Genomic DNA, 25,242 nt, shown 5'->3' on the forward strand with positions numbered 1-25,242 from the left:
TTTGAATCAAAAGCAGTAAATTTAAGCTTAAAAGCTGGTGTGTGTAACTCTTACCTGTGCACCCTCACGGGTTGACGGTATTCCAGAAAATATACAATGGTTAATGTACCCAAGGAACTCAGTGTACCAAGGGATGGCCTTTTCCCTAGATTCTGTCACGTGTGACTGAGCAGCCTGACTGACATGTTACATACTGCGACAATGGGCTATGGGCAATGGAGGTATGTCTGACTCATTATCACTTTATTATTAGCACACGGATAATAGTCACATTGACAATTGTCAAGGAATAACCCATGGAGGGTTTTGCATCGTCATAACCTGCAAGGTGAAAACTTAACATTTACTAAGCTGTACTCTTAAGATCCATTATAGTGCAATCTCGTTCATGTATACCAGGTAGTGCAAATAATTGAACAAGACCTTGGATAGGTTGGTTCTATAGGCCCTTGTTAGTTTGACAGACAGAGCTTCCAACATTCCCATTATTGTTAAGCAGCAATATAACTGTCTATTAACCATCACTGTGCTGCTGAGTCACCATGTGGTGTAAGTATCTGAATTTTCTCCCAGGTTTGAGACTGCATTCAGTTGCTTTGTTACAGGCATACTCTCTAGTTGACCGTGAAGTTGGATATTGCCAAGGAAGTGCATTCATTGTGGGGCTGCTCCTCATGCAGGTTAGTGTGAATAATTTCTCCAGTGATGTACCAGGGTCAGCAATTCCTGCTGAACATTGTAATGGTATGGCGCTTGTGTCTAAGTATCTTAGTGTAAGGTCTCGACCCTTTCCCTGGTGTTTCAAGGATCAGCTTTGTTAGAGCAATCTTTTATTTCAGATATTTGATCCATATGGATTTCAGCAAAGCCTTTGACAAGGTCCCACATGGGAGACTTATAAAGAAGGCAAATGTGCATGGGATACAGGGTAATTTGATAAGGTGGATTCAAAATTGGCTTAGTTGCAGGAGACAGAGTGTGATGAGAGAAGGATGCTTTAGTGACTGGAAGCCAGTGTCCAGTGGCGTACCACAGGGATCTGTGCTCACCCTATTATTTGTCATTTATATAAATGACATAGATGACTATGTGGGAGGTAGGATTAGTAGGTTTGCGGATAACACAAAGATTGGCCGGGTGGTTAACGGTGAGGTTGAGTGTCTTGGGCTACAGGAAGATACAGATGGGATGGTCAAATGGGCAGGTAAGTGGCAGATGGAATTTAACCCTGAAAAGTGTGAGGTGATACACTTTGGAAGGAGTAATTTGACAAGGAAGTATTCAATGAACGGCATGACACTAGGAAGTTCTGAGGAACAAAGGGACCTTGCCGTGTGTGTCCATAGATCTCTGAAGGCAGAGGGGCATGTTAGTGGGGTGGTGAAAAAGGTATATGGGACACCTGCCTTTATCAATTGAGGCATAGATTACAAAAGTAAGGGGGTCATGTTGGAGTTGTATAGAACCTTGGTGAGGCCACAGTTGGAGTGCTGTGTGCAGTTCTGGTCGCCACATTATAGGAAGGATGTGATTTCACTGGAGGGGGTACAGAGGTGATTCACCAGGATGTTGCCTGGGATGAAACATTTAAGTTATGAAGAGAGGTTGGATAGACTTGGGTTGTTTTCGTTGGAACAGAGAAGACTGAGGGGTGACCTGATCGAGGTGTATAAGATTATGAGAGGCATGGACAGGGTGGATAGGGAGCAGCTGTTCCCCTTAGTTGAAGGGTCAGTTACGAGGGGACATAAGTTCAAGGTGAGGGGCAGGAGGTTTGGGGGGATGTGAGGAAAAATGTTTTACCCAGAGGGTGGTGACGGTCTGGAATGCACTGCCTGGGAGGGTGGTGGAGGTGGGTTGCCTCACATCCTTTAAAAAGTACCTGGATGAGCACTTGGCATGTCATAACATTCATGGCTATGGGCCAAGTGCTGGTAAATGCGATTAGGTAGAAAGGTCAGGTGTTTCTCATGTGTTGGTGCAGACTCGATGGGCCGAAGGGTCTTTTCTGCTCTGTGATTCACATAACCAGGTGTTCTGCACACAGGATGGAACTTGCTTTGTGCAGTATTAACCCAGTGAACAGGCCTTGACTGATGCTCCTGTATGAAAGCAGTGTGTAGAGTGTGTAATCCATCTAGCCCATTGAGATTAAACAAACAATCAGAAACTTGCCAGGTAGTCAGCCTAATTTTAGGGCATTATTATTCACAGCAGGCATCCTGTGAAAGATGCTGCCTGAACTACACCATCATAAAACTGAAATGCTGTCAAAGAGTAGTCGAATATTTATTCATTGACATTGTCAGGATGTAACAACCAGTTTTATGTGGATCTTTTAAAAATCTCATTCTAGGAGCCCTGTGAGTGCTCCAGGTGTTTATTCTGTTAAATGTTATAGCAATCTTGTAGACCTAGTAATCCCATTTCAAATAGAGTAACAGAATAGCCTCAGGGGAAGAATTTAAAACCCACATTTTATTCTCGCCATAACTATTTCCCACAGCTCTTCCAAGGGATTGTGTAAAGAGCTGGAAGCTTCTTTTACACCTTCTGTATTTGCTTCTTTGACAATGAAATCTTCCTCAATAATCGCTGCTCTTTAGCCAATAGCCTTATGGTTTAATTTGAGCCTGTGCAGAAATGAAATTGTTTGCACGTTTTCCCGGTGCCTCGCCTGCAGCAAATTTCTCTTTCCTTTTATAGATGCCCGAGGAAGAAGCCTTTTGTGTGTTTGTGCGTTTGATGCAAGAATATCGATTGCGGGAGCTCTTCAAACCCAGTATGGCAGAGCTGGGACTCTGCATCTACCAGTTTGAGTACTTAATACAGGTAACCAGCTGATTCCTACAAAGCCAGGCGTTGCATTCGAGAGAATTGAGAGAGAAACACTTGGAGTAAACTGAGCAATCCTTGCTCACTCACAAAAGCTTGGAGGTATTTTTCAAGTAGCATTTTAAAGGAGGAAAGCCAAGTTCAGAAGCAGCGAAGTGTAAAGAGGGAATTCCAGAACTTGGAGCTGAGGCAACTGAAGGTCTGGCCACCAACGGCAGAGCATTAAAATCAGGAACGCACAAGGGAATTAGATGAAGACAGATATCTGAGGGCTGTGGGGTTGGAAGACATTGCAGAGGTAGAGAGGGACGAGACCACGAAGGGTGAGAATTTTACAGTCAAGGTTCAGGTCAGCGAGGACAGGGGTGATAGGGAAACGGGACTTGGCGTGAGTTGAGAGGCAGGCAGCAGAATTTTAGATGACCTCAAGTTTACGGTGGGTGGAACGTGGGAGAGCAGCCAGGAGTGGGTTGGGATAGTCAATTCTAGAGTTAGTGAAGGCATCAATGAGGCTTTCCAAAGCAGATGAGCTGAGTTGGGGGTGAAGTCGGGCAATGTTGCAGAGGTGGAGATAGGTGGTCTTAGTGATGCAGGAATGAGAGGCTGGAAGTTCACTGCATGTGACACCAAAGCTGTGAACAAGACTGGCTTATTCTGAGACTGTTGCCAGGGTGAGGGATGGAGTTTGGAGCATGGACCAGAAACAATGGCTTCAGTCTTGCCAATGTTTAGTAGGAGGAAATAATGAATAATGAATGCCTGGAAGTGATTGCAAGCTATGTTAGAAATCTGAACTCCTAAATGAGATTAGATGTAAAATTACTGTAATGCGGTGCACCACAGAATGGATGTACGGGGCAATTGACTTCTGTTTTCTTCCTAACAAATTTATCCTTTCAAGCCCGCAGCAGGGTAGGATTACAAGACTGAATTGATAACTCCCAGTTATTTACAAGAGCCATAGAGTCAATTTACGGCACAGGAGGAGTTAATTTGGCCCATCTAGTCTATGCTGACTGTCCGTGGAGCACTCAGTCCCATTCCCCCGCTCTATTCCCCAAACCCTGCAAGTTTTTTTCCTTCAAATGCTCGTCCAATTTCCTTTTTGAAATAGTTCATTGTCCCTGTTTTAACCACACTTGTGAGCAGAGTTTTCTAGGTCATGACCACTCACTGTGTACAAAAGCTCTTCCTCTCGTTTCCCCGCATATCTTAGCCAAAACCTTAAACCTGTGCCCCCTAGTCCTTGCACTATCAGCTAATAAGGATCAGTTTTTTCTGACCTTAAGACACTTTTTATCCAATTAGACACTGACCCTCTTATTCCATGCATCACAATTTTGTTAACCAGTCTTTTATCTGGTACTTTTGTCAAAGGTTTTCTTAAAACCCATATAGCTGACAAACCATTGCATTCCCTTCATCAACCATCTCTGTTACTTCAAAGAATTCCGTTAGTTTGTCGAGCACAATCTGCCTTTTGCAAATCTGTGCTGGAACTTAATTAACCCAAACATCTCCAAGTGCCTTCAGTCACTAAAACCCTCCTCATAACTGATGTTGAATTGACTGGCCTGCAGTTGTCAGGACTGACCTTGCCTTTCTCCACTAAGGGTGTCACATTTGCCACACTCCAATTCTCTGGCACCTCACCCATATTAAGGGATGATTGGAAAATTATGGCAAGCCCTTTCTCTATCTCCACCTCCACTTCCTTTAGCAACCTGGGGTGCAAGCCGTCCAGATCAGATGACTTATCGACTCAAAATGTAGTCAGCCTATGCGATACCTCCTGTCTCTCAATTTTCACCCCATTCGTTACCTCTACCAATATTTTGTCAGCTTCCTCTTCTTTCATAAACACTAATGCAAAGTACTCATTAAGTATTCTAGCCTTACCCTGTGCCTCTGAGCATACATCACCCTTAGTGCCTTTCGGACCCACTCCATCTCCTACCCGGTGACTATTTATGTGCTACTGGAAGATTTTTGGGTTCCTTTTACGTTGACTGCCATTCTGTTCTCATACTCTCTCTTTGTCAGTCATATTTTCCTCTTCACTTCCCCTTAACCTATTGTATTTGATCTGTTTCTTGCTTGAAGAATTCACTTGACATGCATCATACACCCTCCTTCCTTTTTTGTTTCTTCGTTTTCTCTATATCTCTTGTCTTCCAAGGAGCCTGGGTTTTGGTTCCTGTGCCTTTCCCTCCTGTTGGAATGTACAAAGTCTGTGCCTGAAGCATCTCTTGCTGAAAGATCACCCATCGTTCTGTTACAGTTATTTCTGTCTTTCTTTGGTTCCATTTTGCCTTGGCTGAATCCCTTCTGATCCCATTGAAAATAGCCTCTTTCAATTTAGATGTTCTACCTTACATTGCTTCTTGGTCTTTTGCATTACTAGTCTAAATCTTACGATATGATGATCACTCTTGCTCAAGTGTTCCCCCAGAGACATTTAGTCCACTTGGCCTGCCTCGTTTCCCAGCACCAGATTTTTTTTAAAAAATTAATTCACGGGATGTGGGCTTCGCTAGCTGGGCCAGCATTTATTGCCTATCCCTAGTGGCCCTTGAGAAGGTGGTAGTGAGCTGCCTTCTTGAACTGCTGCAGTCCATGTGGTGTAGGTACACCCACAGTGCTGTTAGGGAGGGAGTTCCAGGATTTTGTCCCAGCGACAGTGAAGGAACGGCGATATATTTCCAAGTCAGGATAGTGAGTGACTTGGAGGGGAACTTCCAGGTGATGGTGTTCCCATCTATCTGCTGCCCTTGTCCTTCTAGACGGCAGTGATTGTGAGCTTGGAAGGTACTGTCTAAGGAGCCTTGGTGAATTCCTGCAGTGTATCTTGTAGATGGTACGCAGTGGCGCTACTGTGTGTCGTGGTGGACGGAGTGAATGTTTGTGGATATGGTGCCAATCAAGCAGGATGCTTTGTCCTGGATGGTGTCAAGCTTCTCGAGTGCTTTGCAGCTTGCACTCATCCAGGCAAGTGGGGAGTATTCCATCACACTCCTGACTTGTGCCCTGTGGATGGTGAACAGGCTTTGAGGAGTCATGAGGTGAGTTACTCACTGCAGGATTCCTAGCCTCTAACCTGCTCTTGTAGCCACAGTATTTATATGGCTAGAACAGTTCAGTTTCTGGTCAATGGTAACCCCCCCCAGGATGTTGAAATTGGGGGATTCAGTGATGGTAATGCCATTGAACATCAAGGGGCGATGGTTAGACTCTCTCTCGTTGGAGATGGTCATTTCCTGGCACTTGTGTGGCACAAATGTTACTTGCCACTTGTCAACCCAAGCCTGGATATTGTTCAGGTCTTGCTGCATTTGGACATGGAGTGCTTCAGTATCTGAGGAGTCACGAATGGTGCTGAACATTGTGCAATCTTCAGCGAATATCCCCACTTCTGATCTTATGATGGAAGGAAGATCATTGATAAAGTAGCTGAACATGGTTGGGCTGAGGACACTACCCTGAGGAACTCCTGCAGTGATGTCCTGGAGCTGAGATGATTGACCTCCAACAACCTCAACCATCTTCCTTTATGCTAGGTATGACTCCAACCAGTGGAGAGTTTTCCCCTGATTCCCACTGACTCGAGTTTTGCTAGTGCTCCTTGATGCCACACTCGGTCAAATGTGGCCTTGATGTCAAGGGCAGTCACTCTCACCTCACCTCGGGAGTTCAGCTCTTTTGTCCATGTTTGAACCAAGGCTGTAATGAGGTCAGGAGCTGAGTGGTGTCAGTGAGCAGGTTATTGTTAAACAAGTGCCGCTTGATTGCACTTTTGATGACCCCTTTCATTACTTTACTGATGATGGAGAGTAGACTGATGGGGCGATAATTGGCCGGGTTGGCTTTGTCCTGCTTTTTGTGTACAGGCCATACCTGGGCAATTTTCCACATAGCCGGTTAGATGCCGGTGTTGTAGCTGTACTGGAAAAGCTTGGCTAGGGGTGCGGCAAGTTCTGGAGCACACGTCTTCAGTACTATTGCTGAAATATTGTCAGGGCCCATAGTCTTTGCAGTATCCAGTGCCTTCAGCCATTTCTTGATATCATATGGAGTGATTCAAATTGGCTGAAGACTGGCATCTGTGATGCTGGGGACCTCTGGAGGAGGCCGAGATGGACCATCCACTCGGCAGTTCTGGCTGACGGCCACAAGCTTATCTTTTGCACTGGTGTGACTGAGCTCCCCCATCATTGAGGATGGGATATTTGTGGAGCTGCTGCCTCCAGTGAGTTGTTTAATTGTCCCCCATCATTCTGGTTGTGGCAGGCCTGCAGAGCTTAGATCTGTTGGTTATGGGATCATTTAGCTATCACTTGCTGCTTGGCATGCAGGTAGTCCTGTGTTATAGCTTCACCAGGTCAACACCTCATTTTTAGGTCTGCCTGTTGCTGCTCCTGGCATGCCCTCCTGCACTCTTCATTGAATGATGTTCTTGATGGCAATGGTAGAGTGGGGGATATGTCAAGCAATGAGGTTATGGATTGTGGTTGAGTACAATTCTGTTGCTGCTGGTAGCCCACAGCCTCTCATGGATGCCCAGCTAGATCTGTTCGAAACCTATCCCATTTAGCACAGTGACAGTGCCACACAACATGATGGAGATGGGACGTCGACTGTGCAGTAGTCACTCCTACCGACACTGTCATGGACAGATGCATCTGCGGCAGGCAGGTTGGTGAGGATGAGATCAAGTATGTTTTTCCCTCTTGTTGGTTCCTTCACCACCTGCAGAAGACGCAGTCTAGCACCCATGTCCTTTAAGGCTTGGTCAGCCACACTTGGTAATGGAAATTGAATTCCCCCACCCAGAGTACATTCTGGCCCATGCCGCCCTCAGTGCTTCCTCCAAGTGGTGTTCAACTAAGCTAAGGGAGGGCGATGATTAGTGAATCAGATGGGTTTGATGGTCATCGTTAGACATTTTTATTGAATCCCGTATGCTGTGGCGGGATTCGAACCTGGGTCCCCAGAGCACTGACCTGGGTCTCCGGATTGTTAGTCCGACGACTATACCACTGCGCCATCGCCTCCCCTGCAACCATCCTGGTCAGGCCAAGAACATACTGGCCAAGGAAGTTCTCCTGTTCACATGTCAGAAATTCCTTCCCCTCTTTACCCTTTACTCCAGCATTATCCCAGTTGATATTTGGGTAATTGAAGCTCCCTAGTATCACTACACGATAGTTCATGTATATCTCTGTGATTTCCCTGCAGATTTAATCCTCTATCTCTCTCTCTTTTTGGGCGCCTTCAGAATAGCCCCAGTAGCGTGATCTGTACCCTTGTTGCTTCTCAACTTGAATCAAATCGGTTCTGCCCTTGCCCTGTGAAGGATATCCTTTCTTTCTAATTCTACAATGTCTTCCATAATCAGTACTGCTACTCCACCTCCCTTGTTTTCCTTCCCTGTCTTTCCTGAGCATTTTATATCCATGTATATTGAGTGCCCAGTCCTCAGCATTTTTGAGCCATGTTTCTCTTGTTGCCACCACATCATATTCCTACACGGCTGTTTGTGCTTGTAGCTCACCAACCTTATTCACCAAAATATCTCAACTTTGTGCATTTACATACATGCATCGCAAACCTGTCTTTGTATTCCTGCTTCATCGTGCTCTCCTAATAGGGAAATACCCCATTCTCTGGTACAGTCCAACACTCCATTTATGCACCTTATTCATCTTTTCTGTTTCTATACGCTGGTGCCCATCCACCTGCCAATTTAGTTTAAATCCTCCCCAACCACACGAGTGAACTTCCCATCAGGGCAATGGTCCCAGTCCTGTTGAGGTGCACCTGTCCCTTTTTGACTAGGTTCCTCCTGCCCCAGTACCGGTCCCAATGTCCCAAGCCGTCCCTCCTGCACCATGCTTCAAGCCACGTACTGATCCTCCCTATCTTCCTATCTCTACTGTCACCAGCGCCTGGCACTGGGAGCAATCCAGAGATTAATTCTGTGATGGTACCCTCAGGGTCATACTTTCCAACATCTTCCCTAGCTTCTGAAAATCTGACCATAGAACCTCAATATCTGCCCCCTCTACTTGGTGACACTGATATGTGCCACAACTTGTGACTCCCTCCCTTCCCTTTGCAGAGTGTTCTGTCTCCTCTCTGTGATGTACTTTTCCCTGGCACCAGGGAGACGGCACAGCATGTGGAACTCATGATGACGAAACCTGGTCTGTCCCCCTAACTATAGAATCTCCTATGACAACTGCATTTCTACACTTTGCTGTCCCTTGCCCTCTGGTGCCATGATCTGACTGCACCTCTTTAAGGTATCGTCACTCCCAGCAGTCTCCAATCCCAAGTCCCAGTTTGAGAGCGGCGCACACCCCGAAGTCTCCACTTCCTGCCTCTTCCTGATGGCCGCCCGTCTCCAGTCCTGATCTCTCACTGCCTGTGTCGTGATCACCTCCTGGAACGTATGATCCTGGGAATTCTCATCCTCCCTCATGCTCCACAGTGACTGCAGCCCCTCAAGCTTGGAAAACCTGGGCTCGAGCTCAAGCAGCTGGAACTCCTCCTCCACCCGTGGCCCCCCCAAGAATCATGTCCTGAAGTTCCCACACCGCGCAGGGATTGTAAGCAGCAGCTCTCAGCTGCCCATCCATGACTGAAGAAAAAATCCTCGATTACCTCTTTTACAATCTATTGAGTAAAATGTTTAAGTCATTGACTTTAATGAATGCCTCTAGACCTGCTCTGTGCCAATGCTTGGATTATTATTGTGACTGTTGCACGCACCCCGATTGAAATTGGTCGTTTCCTGACTCCGAGTTTAAGGAAGTGCCTTGCTGTCCTGTGACGTCACTCCCCGCTGCTTTGTGGAATGCACCATGGCAGGTCCACACTCCCCCTTCGCTCAGTCTCTCGCGCACGTGGCCCCCTTGGCCGGGTCCACTTTGGTTAAACGAGCATTGGCTGCAGAAGCCAGCAGGATCACATGGTTACCCAATGGGGAGAGTAATCACTCAGCACCCAATCCTGGCAGGATTTAACACGTGGTCAGGTTGTTTTGAATTTTATCTAAAACAGGAAGGGGATGAAAGTTGAAGGTAGGCGTGTTGCGTGTACAGATCACTTTTTTGGGGGTAGGATTGCAGAGAGAGGCTTTAGATTTCTTACACCATGTAGGGTAACAGAACGCTTAATCTGGAGTTTTCTGTAGTGCACAGAGGGAGTTGCTTAAACTGTGATACCTGAATATGAATGAAACTAATTAAGACACTGAATTAAATGTTCAGAAGTGAACAGTGCAGCTAATGGAGTGCAGCCTGTTCTCTTGCCCTCTTGTACTTGTCTAATCAAAGTGAGTGCTTGATGGAGCTTTACGTCTTATTGGCCATGTGCCATAGTTGGCATCTGGATATTTCTGCTTCCTTTCAGTTTACCAGTGCAGAATAAAAGGCTTTAAATTGCTACGTTGTGGTGTAGCATGTCTGGGAGCAGTTACAGAACATTGTGACCTATTAGGCGTCTCTGTAATTAGCAATGCATGAAACTCTTCAGATTTTCACCACTAGCCTGAATCTGAAGTGATGTGCTGTGGAAATGCACTACAAAATGGATCATGTTCACAGGGACGCGATGTACAAGCCTCTAGATGAGGGGGGAAAAACGTGCCCAACATAACCCTTACTTACCTGGCAGGGGAGAGACCATGATCGTGGTTCTGCCAGGGCAAGGTCGTGAAGCAAATGCTATAACCAATCGAACCCCATACCATGGGGTATCAAACACCGTCTGAGTCACGGTGAAGGACAGCGAAGGAGGAGCACCTATGAATCGGGCCTTCTTCGCCAGGAGGATCCTGTTGAAGGCGTGTGGATTTGAAGCTGCGGAGATCTACTCCCTGCAGCACTTCCCCAGCGCTGGATATTTCGACGTGAGCTTCAGGAATGTTGCTGCCTGCGTCAAGTTCCTGAAGGTGTTTGAGGAGAAGAGAGACCAGCCGGAGATGAAGATCCTGACGGTGGAGCCGCTCTTTGCTCTGCCGTTGCAACGGGACCGTGTGGTGACGGTGCATCTCTACAACCCCCACGTCCCTGTCATCGACGTGCTCACCTTCCTCACCAGGTACTTCGACAAGGTGGGGAGCTGCACCGAGGTTAGAGACGATTTGGGGATCTGGACAGGCAAACGCCAGTTTAAGGTCACGCTCAAGACCGATGGTCAGGGAGCCACCTTCCACCCTCCTTCCAGATTTGCTATCGGGGGAAGCCGTGGTTACCTTGTCTACGCTGGGCAACCCAAACTTTGTTGCTCATGTGGCAAGTCTGCTCATGCAGCGGCCAACTGCAGCGCCTCCCTCTGCAAGAACTGCAAACAGGAAGGGCACCAGACAAAGGACTGCAAACAGACTAAATGCTGCAACCTGTGTGGCGAGGCAGCTCAACTCTACAGGACCTGCCCCAAATGCTGCCTCACTTATGCACGGGCAGCCAAAGCCAACGAGGGGGAAGCAGGGAAATGCTTCATGTCACTACTACCAAGGACACTTGCAACACTCCAACCACCATGGCCCCCAGTGAGAACAACGGGACAAAGGAGGACACAGAGAGAGACAAGGTGGAGGAAAAGATTGAGGCAACAGACAGCCGATCAACAGCACTGCCCCCTGAACCTCCCACTCCTCAGGAGAGCAAATCAATGGAGGAGGAGGAAGCAGTGGAAAATCAGCAGGGGGAAGTAGCAGCTGGTCGGGAGGAAACGACTCTCGTTCCTCCGGCCTGGGTATTCTGCTGCGGGGAGGCAACTTCACCGTCTCCGAGGTTAAGGAGGTGGTGGGCGGGCGCCTCCTCGTAGCAGACGTCATGTACAAGAATGCTCCACTCCGGTTAATTAACGTGTACACCCCGGCACAAAAGGCCGAGCGGCTGGAGGTTTTTCAGCAAGTCCCACTGCTGCTGGCGACCTCCAGGCCGGTCATTCTGGGCGGTGACTTCAACTGCATCATCGATGCGGCTGGACGATCCAGCAGGGCCGACAGCAGATTGGACGCTACGTCCAGATCCCTGATGGAAACAGTTAAGGATGCCAAGCTGCACAACGTCTTCAGCAACCCTGCAGACGGAGCGCAGCGTAGGTACACCTGGTCGCGGCCAGACGGGTCCATCCGTTCCAGGATATATTTGCTGTTTGTGTCCCGAGCGTTCGCAGTCAGATCCACCGATGTCAAGCCAGTGTTCTTCTCTGACCACTGCCTCCTACTGGCTGACTGTCACTTAAAGGAAGACCAGAGGGTGGGCAGGGGGGCATGGAAGCTAAACGTGCAACTGCTGACCCCAGAGAACATTGAGGAGCTCAAGAGGGTTTTCAAAGGTTGGAGAACCGTGAAACCCCTCTTTGAGTCCCTGACACACTGGTGGGAAGTGATCAAGGGAAACATCAAGAGGTTTTTCATCCTCAAAGGCACCCAGAAAGCTAGAAAGGAACAGAGGGAAATGTCTCGACTCCAGAAAAACATGCAGAATCTGCTCCGGCTGCAGTCGATGGGGGTCGATGTCAAGGAGGAACTCCAAGAGGTGAAGAGCCAGCAAGCCTCGCTCTTTGCCTCGGAGGCCTCCAAGATCATCTTCCGTTCCAGAGTCCGCTCCGTGGAGCAGGATGAGACGTGCTCACGTTTCTTCTTCCAAAAGGTACACAGAGAGAGCTCTGTGATCAGCAGCCTGAAGGAAGAAGACGGCTCAGTAAAGTCATCACAGTCCGACATTTTGAGGATCAGCAAATCCTTTTATGCCAGATTGTATGACGTGAAGCCCACAGACAGCACGGCCTCCCAGTCCTTCCTGTCCTCTATCACGGAGGTCTTGGATCAGGAGAAGGCCTTTGACAGAATATCGCACACCTACATGGTGGATGTGCTCTCCAAACTGTAGTTTGGGGAGGGAATTTGAAATTGGATCCAACTGCTCTACACTAACATCAGTAGCGCAGTCTCAATCAATGGGTGGGAAACAGATCGTTTTCCGATTAAATCTGGAGTCAGGCAGGGCTGTCCTCTCTCCCCTGTCCTGTTTGTGTGTTGCATAGAACCCTTTGCCGAGTCCATCAGGAAGGATCCGGGCATAAGAGGAGTGATGATCCCAGGCAGTGGAGGCACTCAGATCAAAGCCTCCCTGTACATGGACGATGTCGCCGTCTTCTGCTCGGATCCGCTGTCGGTGCGCAGACTGATCCACATCTGCGACCAGTTCGAACTGGCCTCGGAAGCCAAGGTAAATCGTGGGAAGAGCGTGGCCATGTTCTTTGGGAACTGGGCTGACCGATCCTTTGTCCCCTACACCGTCAGGGCTGACAGCTTGAAGGTGCTGGGGATATGGTTCGGAGGGACCGGGGCATGCGTTAGAAACTGGAAGGTACGAGTGTCTATGGTGAAATGAAAACTGGGCATGTGGGAGCGACGCTCCCTCTCCATTGCGGGTAAGGACCTGGTCATCAGGTGTGAGGCACTCTCGCTGTTGCTGTACGTGGCACAGGTCTGGCCCATTCCAGACACCTGCACGATGGCGATCACCCGAGCCACCTTTAACTTTATCTGGAGGTCGAAAATGGATCGTGTCTGCAAGGACGCGATGTACAAGCCTCTAGATAAAGGGGGAAAAAACGTGCCTAACATCGCCCTCATACTGATGGCCAACTTTGTGTGTGGCTGCATCAAGCGGTGCGTAGACCGTCAGTACGCAAACACCAAGTGTCACTACGTGCTGAGGTTCTACCTGTCCCCGGTGTTGCGAAGGATGGGTCTGGCCACGCTGCCGCGGAACGCTCCAAGTAGTTGGACCGTGCCGTACCACCTGTCCCTGGTGGAAAAATTTATGCAGAGAAACACCTATGACCACAAATCCATCAGGCAGTGGTCGGCACGTAACGTCTTAGAGGCCCTGCGGGAAAAGGAGAGGGTGGACCCTGTGGGATGGTTTCCCGAGCAGACTGTTATTTGGCAGAATGCCTCAACGCCAGAACTTTCCAACAAGCACCAAGACGTGACTTGGCTGGTGGTGAGAAAGGCCCTCCCCGTCAGATCCTTCCTACACGCCAGGAGTCTCACCCACTCTGCACATTGCCCTCGAGGTGGCTGTGGTGGGGAAGAGACCGTTGTTCACCTCCTTGTAGATTGTGCCTTTGCAAAGAAGGTCTGGAGAGAGATGCAGTGGTTGCTGTCGAGGTTCGTCCTGAGCAGTTCTGTGACACAGGACTCTGTGCTCTACGGGCTGTTCCCAGGGACACACACCGAGACAAACATCAACTGCAGCTGGAGGATCATCAACTCGGTGAAAGACGCTCTTTGGTCTGCCCGAAACTTGTTGGTCTTCCAGCGCAAAGAGTTGTCCCCGACCGAGTGTTGCAGACTGGCACATTCCAAAGTCCAGGACTACGTGCTGAGGGACGCACTAAAGCTTGGGGCAGCTGCCGCAAAGGCGCAATGGGGAAGGGTCACTGTCTAAGACCTTTCTGCCAGGGCACCGAGGGACTGGGAAATGTTTAAATCCCCTCGGGCTGTACAGCTCAAATGAATGTCTGCAAATGATTGTAATATTCATTGTTTGTACTTATGCACCTGGTGATACATGTTGTAAAAGCTGAATCTGATTGTACCTTTGTGATGGTGATTTTGAAGTGGTTTGAAATGTTGTTCCAGATATTTTATGAATAAAGTATATTTTTCCAAAAAATAGTCAGTCCGACATTACAGGGACTGTTCAGCTGCACAGTGTAGATTAACCAGCCAGTCCGACATTACAGGGAATGTTCAGCTGCACAGTGTACATTAACCAGCCAGTCCGACATTACAGGAAATGTTCAGCTGCACAGTGTACATTAACCAGCCAGTCTGACATTACAGGGAATGTTCAGCTGCACAGTATACATTAACCAGCCAGTCTGACATTACAGGGACTGTTCAGCTGCACAGTGTACATTAACCAGCCAGTCTGACATTACAGGGACTGTTCAGCTGCACAGTGTCCATTAACCAGCCAGTCTGACATTACAGGGACTGTTCAGCTGCACAGTGTACATTAACCAGCCAGTCCGACATTACTGGGAATGTTCAGCTGCACAGTGTACATTAACCAGCCAGTCCGACATTCCAGGGAATGTTCAGCTTGTTACAAAGAACATGCTCCAGTTCCACATCATCAAAGACAAACTGTGCACTATATGATTGTGCTGTTGGGCTGGAGCAGTTTCAGTGAATTCTGAAGACTGCTAGCTATAAAGACGCTAACATTTATTTTCACATATTCACAGATTAAGGAGAACATTCTTACAAGCTTCTGACCATACTTGCTTTCCTTTCACTTCAGATTGTCCCAGAATCTCACATCACATGAGAAAGTCACTTCCTTCTCTGACATCACAGACTATTACAGTTAACCCTTTATGGGACTGAGTCTAACATACTCCATTGTACCACATTCACTCCAAGATGCAAAGACTGAGGACACCTGAAAAGATGGACAAGACTCCTGAATAAAAGGAATAGGGGCAGAGTGTAATATTAATACAAGCTCCCTGCTTATAGCAGCCATTTGGGATGATGATCCCTCAAATGAAACTACAACGAGATTAAGAAGCACACAATAGAAGGCCAGTGGAAATCATTGGACATTGTTGCACTTTGGGTGGAATTTATACCTTTTCTTTCAAGTCAGCGACGCCCCCCTGCAAATCGCCCACCTTCTGAGACACCTCCTTCTTTGCATGTAGTTCAGATTGGAAAGAGCTGGGCAGTTCCAGTTCTTGTTGCTGTGTGAAAATCATTTAAACTAAAAGTCACGAAATAGCTAACCCCAGAATTTCTTTGTGCTTCTTGTCTTGAAATGTATTCGCTGGAACATTTTCTCCAGAACAATCTTATGAGAGTGAGAGATTTGAAATTACAAAACAAATTCTTTCACCAATGACACACCATAAACCTCACTACTCAGTGAAATCAAACGGAGGGAGCTCGGGCTGTGACTTGGTTGGAGTTCCCGAGTCTTGGTGAATATACAATTTAGAATTTCAAAACAAACTGGAGACAAAGTTAATGAGGCAGCTTTTAAACGAGGCTAAAATTGAATTTTCAGGTTCCCAAAACTTCTTCCTGAAGCTTCGTCCTGATCTGGTTCAGTTCTTCAGTCGTTCTGGTGATCGCTGTCTTCAGCCTTCGGTTTTCCTCACTTACCTGATCCAGTCGTTCCTGCAGATGAACACATTTCATTATTAAAAGTAACTGTGGATACACAACAGGAAACAGAGCTCTGCTTCAGGTAGGTGCATAATTCCAAGCAGTCAGGCCCGGCAGTCAGAGAGGCTGATGGGTGAAAACCAGAAACACGAGTCCTGGCAGGAGCCAAACAGGCTGTCTTTAATTTAACCGAGGACGGTTTGGAGAAAGTTCTCACACATCCAGGTTCTGATGTCAGTAATTGTTGCTGTCACACTAGCTGTTCTCTGTGACTTTGATGAATGGGGTCCCGGTGCTGTGAGAGACAGGGCGGGAGATTAGAGGGTTTCAAATAAGGATCAGTGGGAGGGGTGACAGCATAGGTGAGAGACAACAATATCTTCCAAGATTGGAGAAAAATTTGGAGATTGGGCAGCAGCTGCAGAGAGAGTGTGAACGGGTTAAGTGTGCATTTCTTAAGGAGTGAGTGTCAATGGCAGTCTGGACAATGATCAAATGGCAAATCCTAGTCACGATGACAAGTGGCTTATTCTCAAGGTTTCTGTGAATGCTGCTCCGGAACTAATACCTAGTGGAAGAGTTTGAGGAGTGAAAGAGAGTGGACGGTCTATACACTGGATCTTGACCTCCGATTCCACTGAGTGACCACCTTCTCCTGACTTTTTTGTGCCAACCTTGATGTTCGGTCCAAGTTCCACCGATCTGGTAACTGGTGCCTTTTCTTTGTTACCGTCTCCAGCAACTGAATCTTTCTGTTGTTTCTTAGCAACCGGAACTGGAGACAGGACTTGGGTCTGGTTTGAGTGGGACGCCTCGGGATGTATAAAAGTTTCTTTGTCTCTGTGGTGTACAATTCCCCTGACTTCTTCCATTGTTCGTCCAATGAGGCAGGATATTTGGTGCACCATACTGTGCCGGTAGTGTAGACATTGTTCATCATCATCAATTACAACAATATTCCTGATGTTCATATGCTGTCTAGCTTTCTTTTCCATTGCTGACTTATGAACATATGAAATAAGAGCAGATGTAGGCCATTCAGCCCCTCGAGTCTGCTCTGCCATTCAATAACAGCAGGGCTGATCTGTTTGTGTTTCGACTTCTACGTTCCCACCTACCACTGATAACCTTTGATTCTGTTGCCTGACAAGAATCTTTCTTAAAAATATTCAATGACCCCACTTCCACCACTTTCTGACGCAGGGTTCCAAAGTCGCACAACTCTCCTCATCTCTGTCTGATAAGGGTGACCCCTCATTTTAAAACAGTTGCCGCTAGTTCTGACTCACCCACTAGAGGAAACATGCTTTCTAATTCCATCTTGTCAAGACCATTCAGGATCTTATAGACTTCAATCAGGTCACCCCTCACTCCTCTAAACTCCAGTGGAAACAAGCCCAGCCTGTCCAACCTATCCTCATAAGACAATCTGCTCATTCCAGGTATCAATCTAGTAAACCTCCTCTGAAACACCTCCAACATACTTAATTCTTCCTTAAATAAGGAGACCAAAACTGCACACAGTATTCGAGATGTGGTCTCACCAATGCCCTGTCCTGTATTTCAATTACAAATCCTTAAGCAAAGGGCTTGCTGCCGTCTCAAACAAAACTCTCTCCGCTACCAAGGCTCTGCTGTAATTTATTTATCTTCATGACATCATAACACGAGGACTGTATGACATCAGAAGAGTCCATTATTTCGAAATGATCCACATCAAAGCTACAGGAAAAACATTGAAACGTAGCAACATGAGTTTCACTATTCAATGAGATTATGGCTGATGTGAATCCTAACACTATTTACCTGCCTTGTCCCCATCTCCCTGAGTTCCCTGGTCCACCAAAGCTCCTTCAATCTCAGGTTTTAAATGATTAATTGAGCTTGTCTCTGTGATTGTATAGTGGGATCGAGTTCTACCCTTCTCCCACCCTTTGTGTGATGAAGTGTTTCCTAACTTCTCTCCTCAATGACCTGGCTCTGATTTTCAGGTTTTGTCTCTTTGTCCTGGGCCTGGATTTCCCCCACTATCCTGCCCCAAATCGAGTGGGATAGCTCAAACACAAACAGCTCGGGAGGAAGACTAGTGTAGGGAGAGATTGAGGCAATCCCAGCCTGTGAAGTCAAACATTTCCAAGTTTACATCAATAATTCCAACCTTTCAAAGCGCTAGATCGGAGATTACACTCTGGGAGCTTTCTGATATGGTGGCCAAGTGTGTCTGTATGATGTCATCACCCTCTGCCTAATTTAAAGGCCCATGGCAACAATTAACAGCAGCAGATTAATAGTGAAATGTCTGTGAACTGATCGTCCATCCGTGCTAAATGGATGCATGGGTCCATGTCAGGAGTTTGTGTGTTTAATTTGAGACAATTTCAGAAGAATAAAAATGCAAAGTTTTAAAGCAAACAAGTTGAGAGGGAATGTGAGAGGGAACTTATTTTGCATAATGTCCATTGTGTTTCTGATATGGAGTAAGAGAGAATTGTTTTTAATGAAGAGAGAAGATGTTGGAAATGCTCAGCGGGTGTGACAGCGGGTGTGTAGAGAGAAAGAGAGTTGCAGTTTCAGGCAGATAAGTTTTGATGAGGAGTGGGAAAAGTTTGAAATGTGATGGGCTTTAGGCGAGGGGAGGGTGATAAAATGAAGAAAAGGGAAGGTGTGTGATTGGGTGTAAGAGAGGAGAGATGAAACGCCCTGGTCAGGTTGCAGTGCCACGAAATGAGGAATGAGCAGGAGGGAGAATTCCAGCAGGTGGGGTTATATTTTCTTCTAAAAGAATGGCACAAAAACACAGCAAAATGGTGGCTGAAATAGCTCAGTTGGGACAGTGTTAGATTGAGGATCTGAAGCTCCCTGGTTCAATCCTATGTTTCAGCAGCTCTCATTCTGGGAGCTCTTTGCTGCTCTCACTCCACATATCCCCCGATTCCCTGAGATCCAAAATCTGTTCTTTCTCAGCGTTAACTATATTCAATGATGGAGCATCCACTCCCCCTCTGGGGTAGAGAATTCCACAGATTCACAACTCTCAGTGAAGAAATGTCTCCATATTTCAGTTGTAAATGATGGGCCCCTTATCCTGAGTCAGTGCCCCCATGTTTCAAGATTTCCCAGCCAGGGGAAACAACTGCTCAATATTTACCCTGTCAATCTTCCTCAGTATCTTATATGTTTCAATGCGGTCAGCTCACATTCTTCAAAACTTCAATGTTTATACCCTCAATCTGCCCAAACTTTTCTTATAAACAATCCCCTTCACCCCAGGGGTCAACCTGGTGAACCTTCTCTGAATTGGCTCCAATGTAAGTGTATTTGTCATTGAGTAAGGTGCCTAAATCTGTCCGCGGTGCAGTCGGAGTGGTCTCACCAAAGCCCTGTACAATTGTAACAAGACGTCCCTACTTTTACACTCTGTCCCCCTTGTAATGAAGCCCAGCATTCAACTTGCCTTCCTAATTCCTGCCTGGACTTGCATGCTAACTTTTGGAGTTTCATGTATGAGGGACACCCAGTTCCCTCTGTACTGCAGCATTCTGCAGTCTCTCTGCATTTCAATAATATTCTGCTATTCTGTTCTTCCTGCCAAAGTGGATAACCTCACGTTTTCCCACATTTTTATCCATCTCTGAAATATCGGCCGACTCCCTTAACCCATCGATATCCCTTTGCCGTGATTTTCCGGCCCCATGTGGCAGTGCCCATCACAGGGGATGGGGCAGGTCAGCCAAAGTTCCATTAACTTTTGGCGGGACCGGAAGATCCTGGTGACAGGTGGTGCTGGAAAATCCCGACCTGTGTGTCCTGGCAATTTGCTTTCCCACCTATCCTTGTATTGGATGCAAATTTGTCAATAATCTCGGTCCCTTCATCCAAGTTGCTCATATGGATTGTAAGTAGTTGAGATTCCAGCACGGGTCCCTGGGACACTCCTCTAGTGACCGTTAGCCAACTTGAAAATGAACTAATTCTGCTGACCACCCAGCATTCTCCATGGCACCGGAAAAGACAACGGCAAACTCAGCCTTGTCAACACTGCAAAGTCCTCCTAACTATCATCTGGGGGCTAGTGCCAAAAGCTGTCTCACAGACTAGTGAAGCAATGGAATCATACCTCACAGATCAGGTCCCAGAAACCACCGTCATCATCCCAGCAAAGGTGGCCGCACAGTGCTATACTGTCGGGAGGGAGTGTCGACTCTGGACCCCATGAAGTCTCATGGTATCAGGTCAAACAAGAAGGAAACCTCCTTCTGATTACCACGTACCGTCCTCCCTCAGCTGAAGAATTTGCGCTCCTCCATACCGAACACCAATTGACGGAAGCACTAAGGGTGACAAGGGCGCAGAATGTACTCTGGGTAGGGACTTCAGTGTCCATCACTAAGAGTGGCTCGGTTGCACAACTACTGGCTGAGTCCTAATTGACATAGCTTCTAGACTGGGTCTGGGGCAGGTGGTGAGGGAAAAAAAATGATTGACTGCATCCTCACCCACCTGCCTGTCGCAGATGCATCTGTCCATGACAGTATCGGTAGGAGTGACCATTGCACAGTCATTGTGGAGACCAAGTCCTGCCTTCACATTGAGGATACCCTCCATCGTGTTGTGTGGCGCTACCACTGTGCTAAATGGGATAGATTTCAAACAGATCTAACAAATCAAGACTGGGCTTCCATGAGGCGCTGTGAGCCATCAGAAGCTGCAGAATTGTACTCGAACACAACCTGTAACCTCATGGCCCTGCATATCCCCCACTCTACCATCATCACCAAGCCAGGCGATTGACCCTGGTTCAATGAAGAGTGCAGGAGGGCATGCCAGGAGCAGCACCAGGTATACCTAAAAATGAGGTGTCAACTTGGTAAATCTATAACACAGGACTATTTGCGTACCAACCAGCATCAGCAACAAGTGATAGACAGAGCTAAGCAATCCCACAACCAACGGATGAGATCTAAGCTCTGCAGTCCTGCCACATCTAGTTGTGAATGGTGGTGGACAATTAAACAACTCACTGGAGGAGGCAGCTCCATAAATATCCCCATCCTCAATGATGGGGGAGCCCAGCACATCAGTGCAAAAGATAAGGCTGAAGCATTTGCAACAACTTTCAGCCACAAGTGCTGAGTGGATGATCCACCTCAGCCTCCTCCGGAAGTCCCCAGCATCACAGATGCCCGTCTCCAGCCAATTCGATTCACTCCACGTGATATGATGAAACAGATGAAGACCCTGGATACTGCAAAGGCTATGGGCCCTGACAATATTTCAGCAATAGTACTGAAGACTTGTGCTCCTGAACTTGCCATGCCCCTAGCCAAGCTGTTCCAGTACAGCTCAACACTGGCATCTACCCGGCTATGTGGAAAATTGCCCGTGTATGTCCTGTACGCAAAAAGCAGGGCAATCCAACCCAGCCAATTACCGCCCCATCAGTCTACTCTCGATCATCAGTAAAGCAATGGAAGGAGTCATCAACAGTGCTATCAAGCAGCACTTGCTGAGCAATAACCTGCTCATTGATGCCCAGTATGGATTTCGCCAGGGACTCTCAGCTCCTGACTTCATTACATCTCCAGAACCTGTGGAATTTTGTAAGATGACAGCCCATGCATAAACTCTCTCTGCAGCCACTTCTTTTGGACCCTAGAATGCAGGCCATCAGGTCCAGGGGACTTGTCAGCTTTAAGTCCCATTAGTATTCCCATTACACTTTCTTTCGTGATAGTGGTTGTTTTAAGACCCTTGCTCCCTGTAGCCCCTTGACCTTCCACTATTATTGGGATGTTGTTCGTGTCGTCTACCATGAAAACAGATACAAAATATTTTATTCATTCATGAGGTTTGGGCATCACTGGCTCAGCCAACGTTTATGGCCCGTCCCTCATTGCCCTTGTGAAGGCGGTGGTGAGCTACCCTCTTGAACCACTGCAGTCCCTGTGGTGTAGGTACACCCACACTGCTGTTAGGGAGGGAGTTCCAAGATTTGGACCCAGCGATAGTGAAGGAACGGCGATATATTTCCAAGTCAGATGGTGAGTGGCTTAGCAGGGAACTTCCAGTTGGTTGTGATCCTATTTATCTGCTGCCCTTGTTCTTCGAGATCGGAGTGGTCGTGGATTTTGAAGGTGCTGTTCTAGGAGCCTTGGTGAGTTTCTGCAGAGCATCTTGTGCACTGTGTATTGGTGATGGAGGGAGCGAATGATTGTGCATGGGGTGCCAGTCAAGTGGGCTGCTTTGCCTTGGATGGTGTCAAGCTTCTCGAGTGTTGTTGGAGCTGTACTTGTCTAGTCAAGGGGAGATTATTCCATCACACTCCTGACTTGTAGATGGTGGACAGGCTTAATGGAATCAGGAGGTGAAATACTCACTGCAGGATTCATGGCTTCTGACCTGCCCTTGTAGCCACAGTATTTATGTGGCTCGCCCAGTTCAGTTTCAGGTCAATGGTAACCCACAGGATGTTGATAGTGGGGAATTCAGTGGCGGTAATGCCATTGAATTTCAAAGGGAGATGGTTAGATTCTCTCTGGTGGGAAGTGTTCATTGCCTGGTACTCATGTGGCACGAATGTTACTTGCCACTTGTCAGCCCAAGCCTGGATATTGCCCAGGTTTTGCTGCATTTGGACATGGGCTGCTTCAGTATCTGAGGAGTCCTGAATGATGCTGAATATTGTGCAATCATCAGTGAACATCCCCATTTTTGACCTTATGATGAAGGGAAGGTCTTTGATGAAGCAGCTGAAGATGGTTGGGGTTTGGACACCGCCCTGAGGACCAAGGCTGTGATGAGGTCAGGAGCTGAGTGGCCCTGGCAGAACCCAAACTGAGTGTTAGTGAGCAGCGACAGTGCTAACAAGCAGCACTTGTGACAACCCCTTCCATCACTTTGCTGATGATCGAGAGTCGACTGATGGGGCAGGAATTGACCGGGTTGGATTTGTCCTGCTTTTTGTGGACAGGTCACATATGGGCAATTTTCCACTTTGCTGGGTGATGCCAGTGTTGTAGCCGCACTGGAACAGCTTGAACAGGGGAACGGCAAGTTCTGGAGCACAAGCCTTCAGTACTATTGCTGGAATATTGTAAGGGCCAGTGCAGATGCAGATCCAGGGCTCTTCAGCCATTTCTTGATATCATGAGGAGTGAATCAACTCGGCTGAAGACTGGCATCTGATGCTGGAGACCTCAGGAGGAGGCTGAGATGGATCATCCACTCGGTCCTTCTGGCACCACTGATGACAGCAAACCTCAAACACTCCAATACAGTGATCCCCCTCTCCAGGGGGTGAACATCACCATGGAAGAGAGTGAGGCAGCCTGAGTAAACATCCACACCAGCCAGGCTCAGGAACAGGTCCACAAGGAGGCCCCAGATCTGCTCACATCCCCTCCCCCTCATGCCAGGCCTGCTCACACCCCCTCCCCCACACTGGGTGGCTATAGATACCAAGCCTGGGGTCTGAAGCACCCAGAAAAAAAATGAACAATTCCTGCTTCTCTCAACCTTCAGTAAACCCATCATTCAGGAGGCCTAGTTCTGTGCTTGGATAGACTAACACCAGTCATTAGGTCCATGGAGATATTTAACTAACAAGGAGAATGCATAGACCATTCAGCTCCCTGACACAAGGTAGAAGGAGTCTCTGCTTTATTGATCATTTGATCACTGTTTGACCTGAGTTTGCTTGTGTTTCCTGTACAGGAGCAAGGCCAGCAATGAACAAAGAAAAGAACAAAGAAAAGTACAGCACAGGAACAGGCCCTTCGGCCCTCCAAGCCTGCGTCGATCATATTGCCCGTCAACTAAAACATTTTGCACTTCCGGGGTCCGTATCCCTCTATTCACATCCTATTCATGTATTTGTCAAGCTGCCTCTAAAACACCACTATCGTACCTGCTTCCACCACCTCCTCTGGCAGCGAATTCCAGACGCTCACTACCCTGTGTAAAAAAACTTGCCCCGCACATCTCTATAGTTTTCTCCTCTCACCTTAAATCTATGTCCCCAAGTAATTGACTCTTCCACCCTGGGAAAAAGCTTCTGACTATCTACTCTGTCCATGCCACTCATAATTTTGTAAACTTCTATCAAGTCGCCCCTCAATCTCCGTCGCTCTAGTGAGAACAATCCGAGTTTCTCCAACCTCTCCTCATAGCTAATAACCTCCAGAATGAAGCAGAGATCAGGGAGACAGCTGTCACAGTCAGGGCCACGATCAGGACCACCTCAGACTCCACACCTACAAAGCAATGAGAAACCAATGGTTAGTGAAGGAAACACTGAGGGGGAAATGGAAACCAGTAGTCGGCCAACTCACCACCTGGAGACCTCTCCTGCATCCTTCGCTCAGCCTCATTCAGGGACTCTGTTGCCAGCTTGGTCACATCAGTATCCAGAATGAGCAGGGCTCCAAGTGAGGCCTCACCCACCCACTTCAATCCAGCTTCACTCTCTGCAACATCAAACATTCCAGTTAGAGAGGGGAAAGGGGGACGTCCAACATCTAGAGGATCAATGTCCCACCAGCTTCAGGTACAAGATCTCTCCTTCCTCTGGGACCAAACCACAACTCCCTTGTGGCACCACAGTTACCCACATGGCAACAGGCACAAATGTCAATGCTCGATTCCTCCAATGGGGTCCAGGTAAACAAGAGAAAGAGCCCATCAACCAGGTTGTGCATCACATCTCCACACAACACATCCCTGATGGAGAGAGAGGGAACTGACACATTCTGCACCTTCTGGAAAGTACAAGCTTTGTTCCTGGAATCCCTCTGATCCAATGGAGCAACTTTCAGGTGACAGGTGATGAAAATCTGAGGGACACATTCAACACACGTCATGATTCAGTGACTCCCTCCCAACATGGAGACTCCAATGATCAGCTTCCTCTTACCAAGGAACGGTCATCTCCAAGGAAACGGAACGCATCCAGGTCAAACCGGAGCTTGTCCAGCTCCTGCTCGTCTCTTGGCAACACAAAAGTTGAAAAGGAGTCCTCAGCTTTGCTGTCCAGGAGGCAACTGAAGAAAGATTAAAAAGGGACAGGAAGTGAATCAAGTGAAGCCATTGAGATGGGACCAGCTGGAGAAAGCAGAGAGCTCCTTACCCATTGTGGTCAATGAAGCTGTATCTCGGGGTGGAGTCCTTGTCTGGGCTCAATGTAGCTACACAGCGGTCAATGTAGAGCT

General features: G+C 47.6%; 1 protein-coding gene across 3 annotated transcripts in view; it reads left to right on the plus strand.

Annotated features, from left to right (window-relative positions):
- Positions 1 to 23,852, plus strand: part of LOC144674167 (EVI5-like protein) — a 106,462-nt gene extending 82,610 nt beyond the window's left edge. The window contains exons 5-8 of one of the 3 annotated variants that reach the window (XR_013574481.1): positions 606 to 680; positions 2,707 to 2,832; positions 15,936 to 16,118; positions 23,750 to 23,852. Coding sequence is in view for 2 of the 3 variants with exons in the window: in XM_078535654.1 (XP_078391780.1) it covers positions 606 to 680; positions 2,707 to 2,832; positions 15,171 to 15,197 (228 nt within the window). In the remaining variant the exon portion in view is untranslated. Of the gene's footprint in view, positions 1 to 605; positions 681 to 2,706; positions 2,833 to 15,170; positions 15,659 to 15,935; positions 16,119 to 23,749 lie in introns of those variants that run through there. The other 2 variants (XM_078535655.1, XM_078535654.1) reach the window with 2 other exon arrangements.
- Positions 23,853 to 25,242: the final 1,390 nt, after the last annotated feature.

The sequence above is a fragment of the Cetorhinus maximus genome, unplaced genomic scaffold (assembly GCF_964194155.1).
Source record: "Cetorhinus maximus unplaced genomic scaffold, sCetMax3.hap1.1 HAP1_SCAFFOLD_578, whole genome shotgun sequence".
Taxonomy (NCBI): domain Eukaryota; kingdom Metazoa; phylum Chordata; class Chondrichthyes; order Lamniformes; family Cetorhinidae; genus Cetorhinus; species Cetorhinus maximus.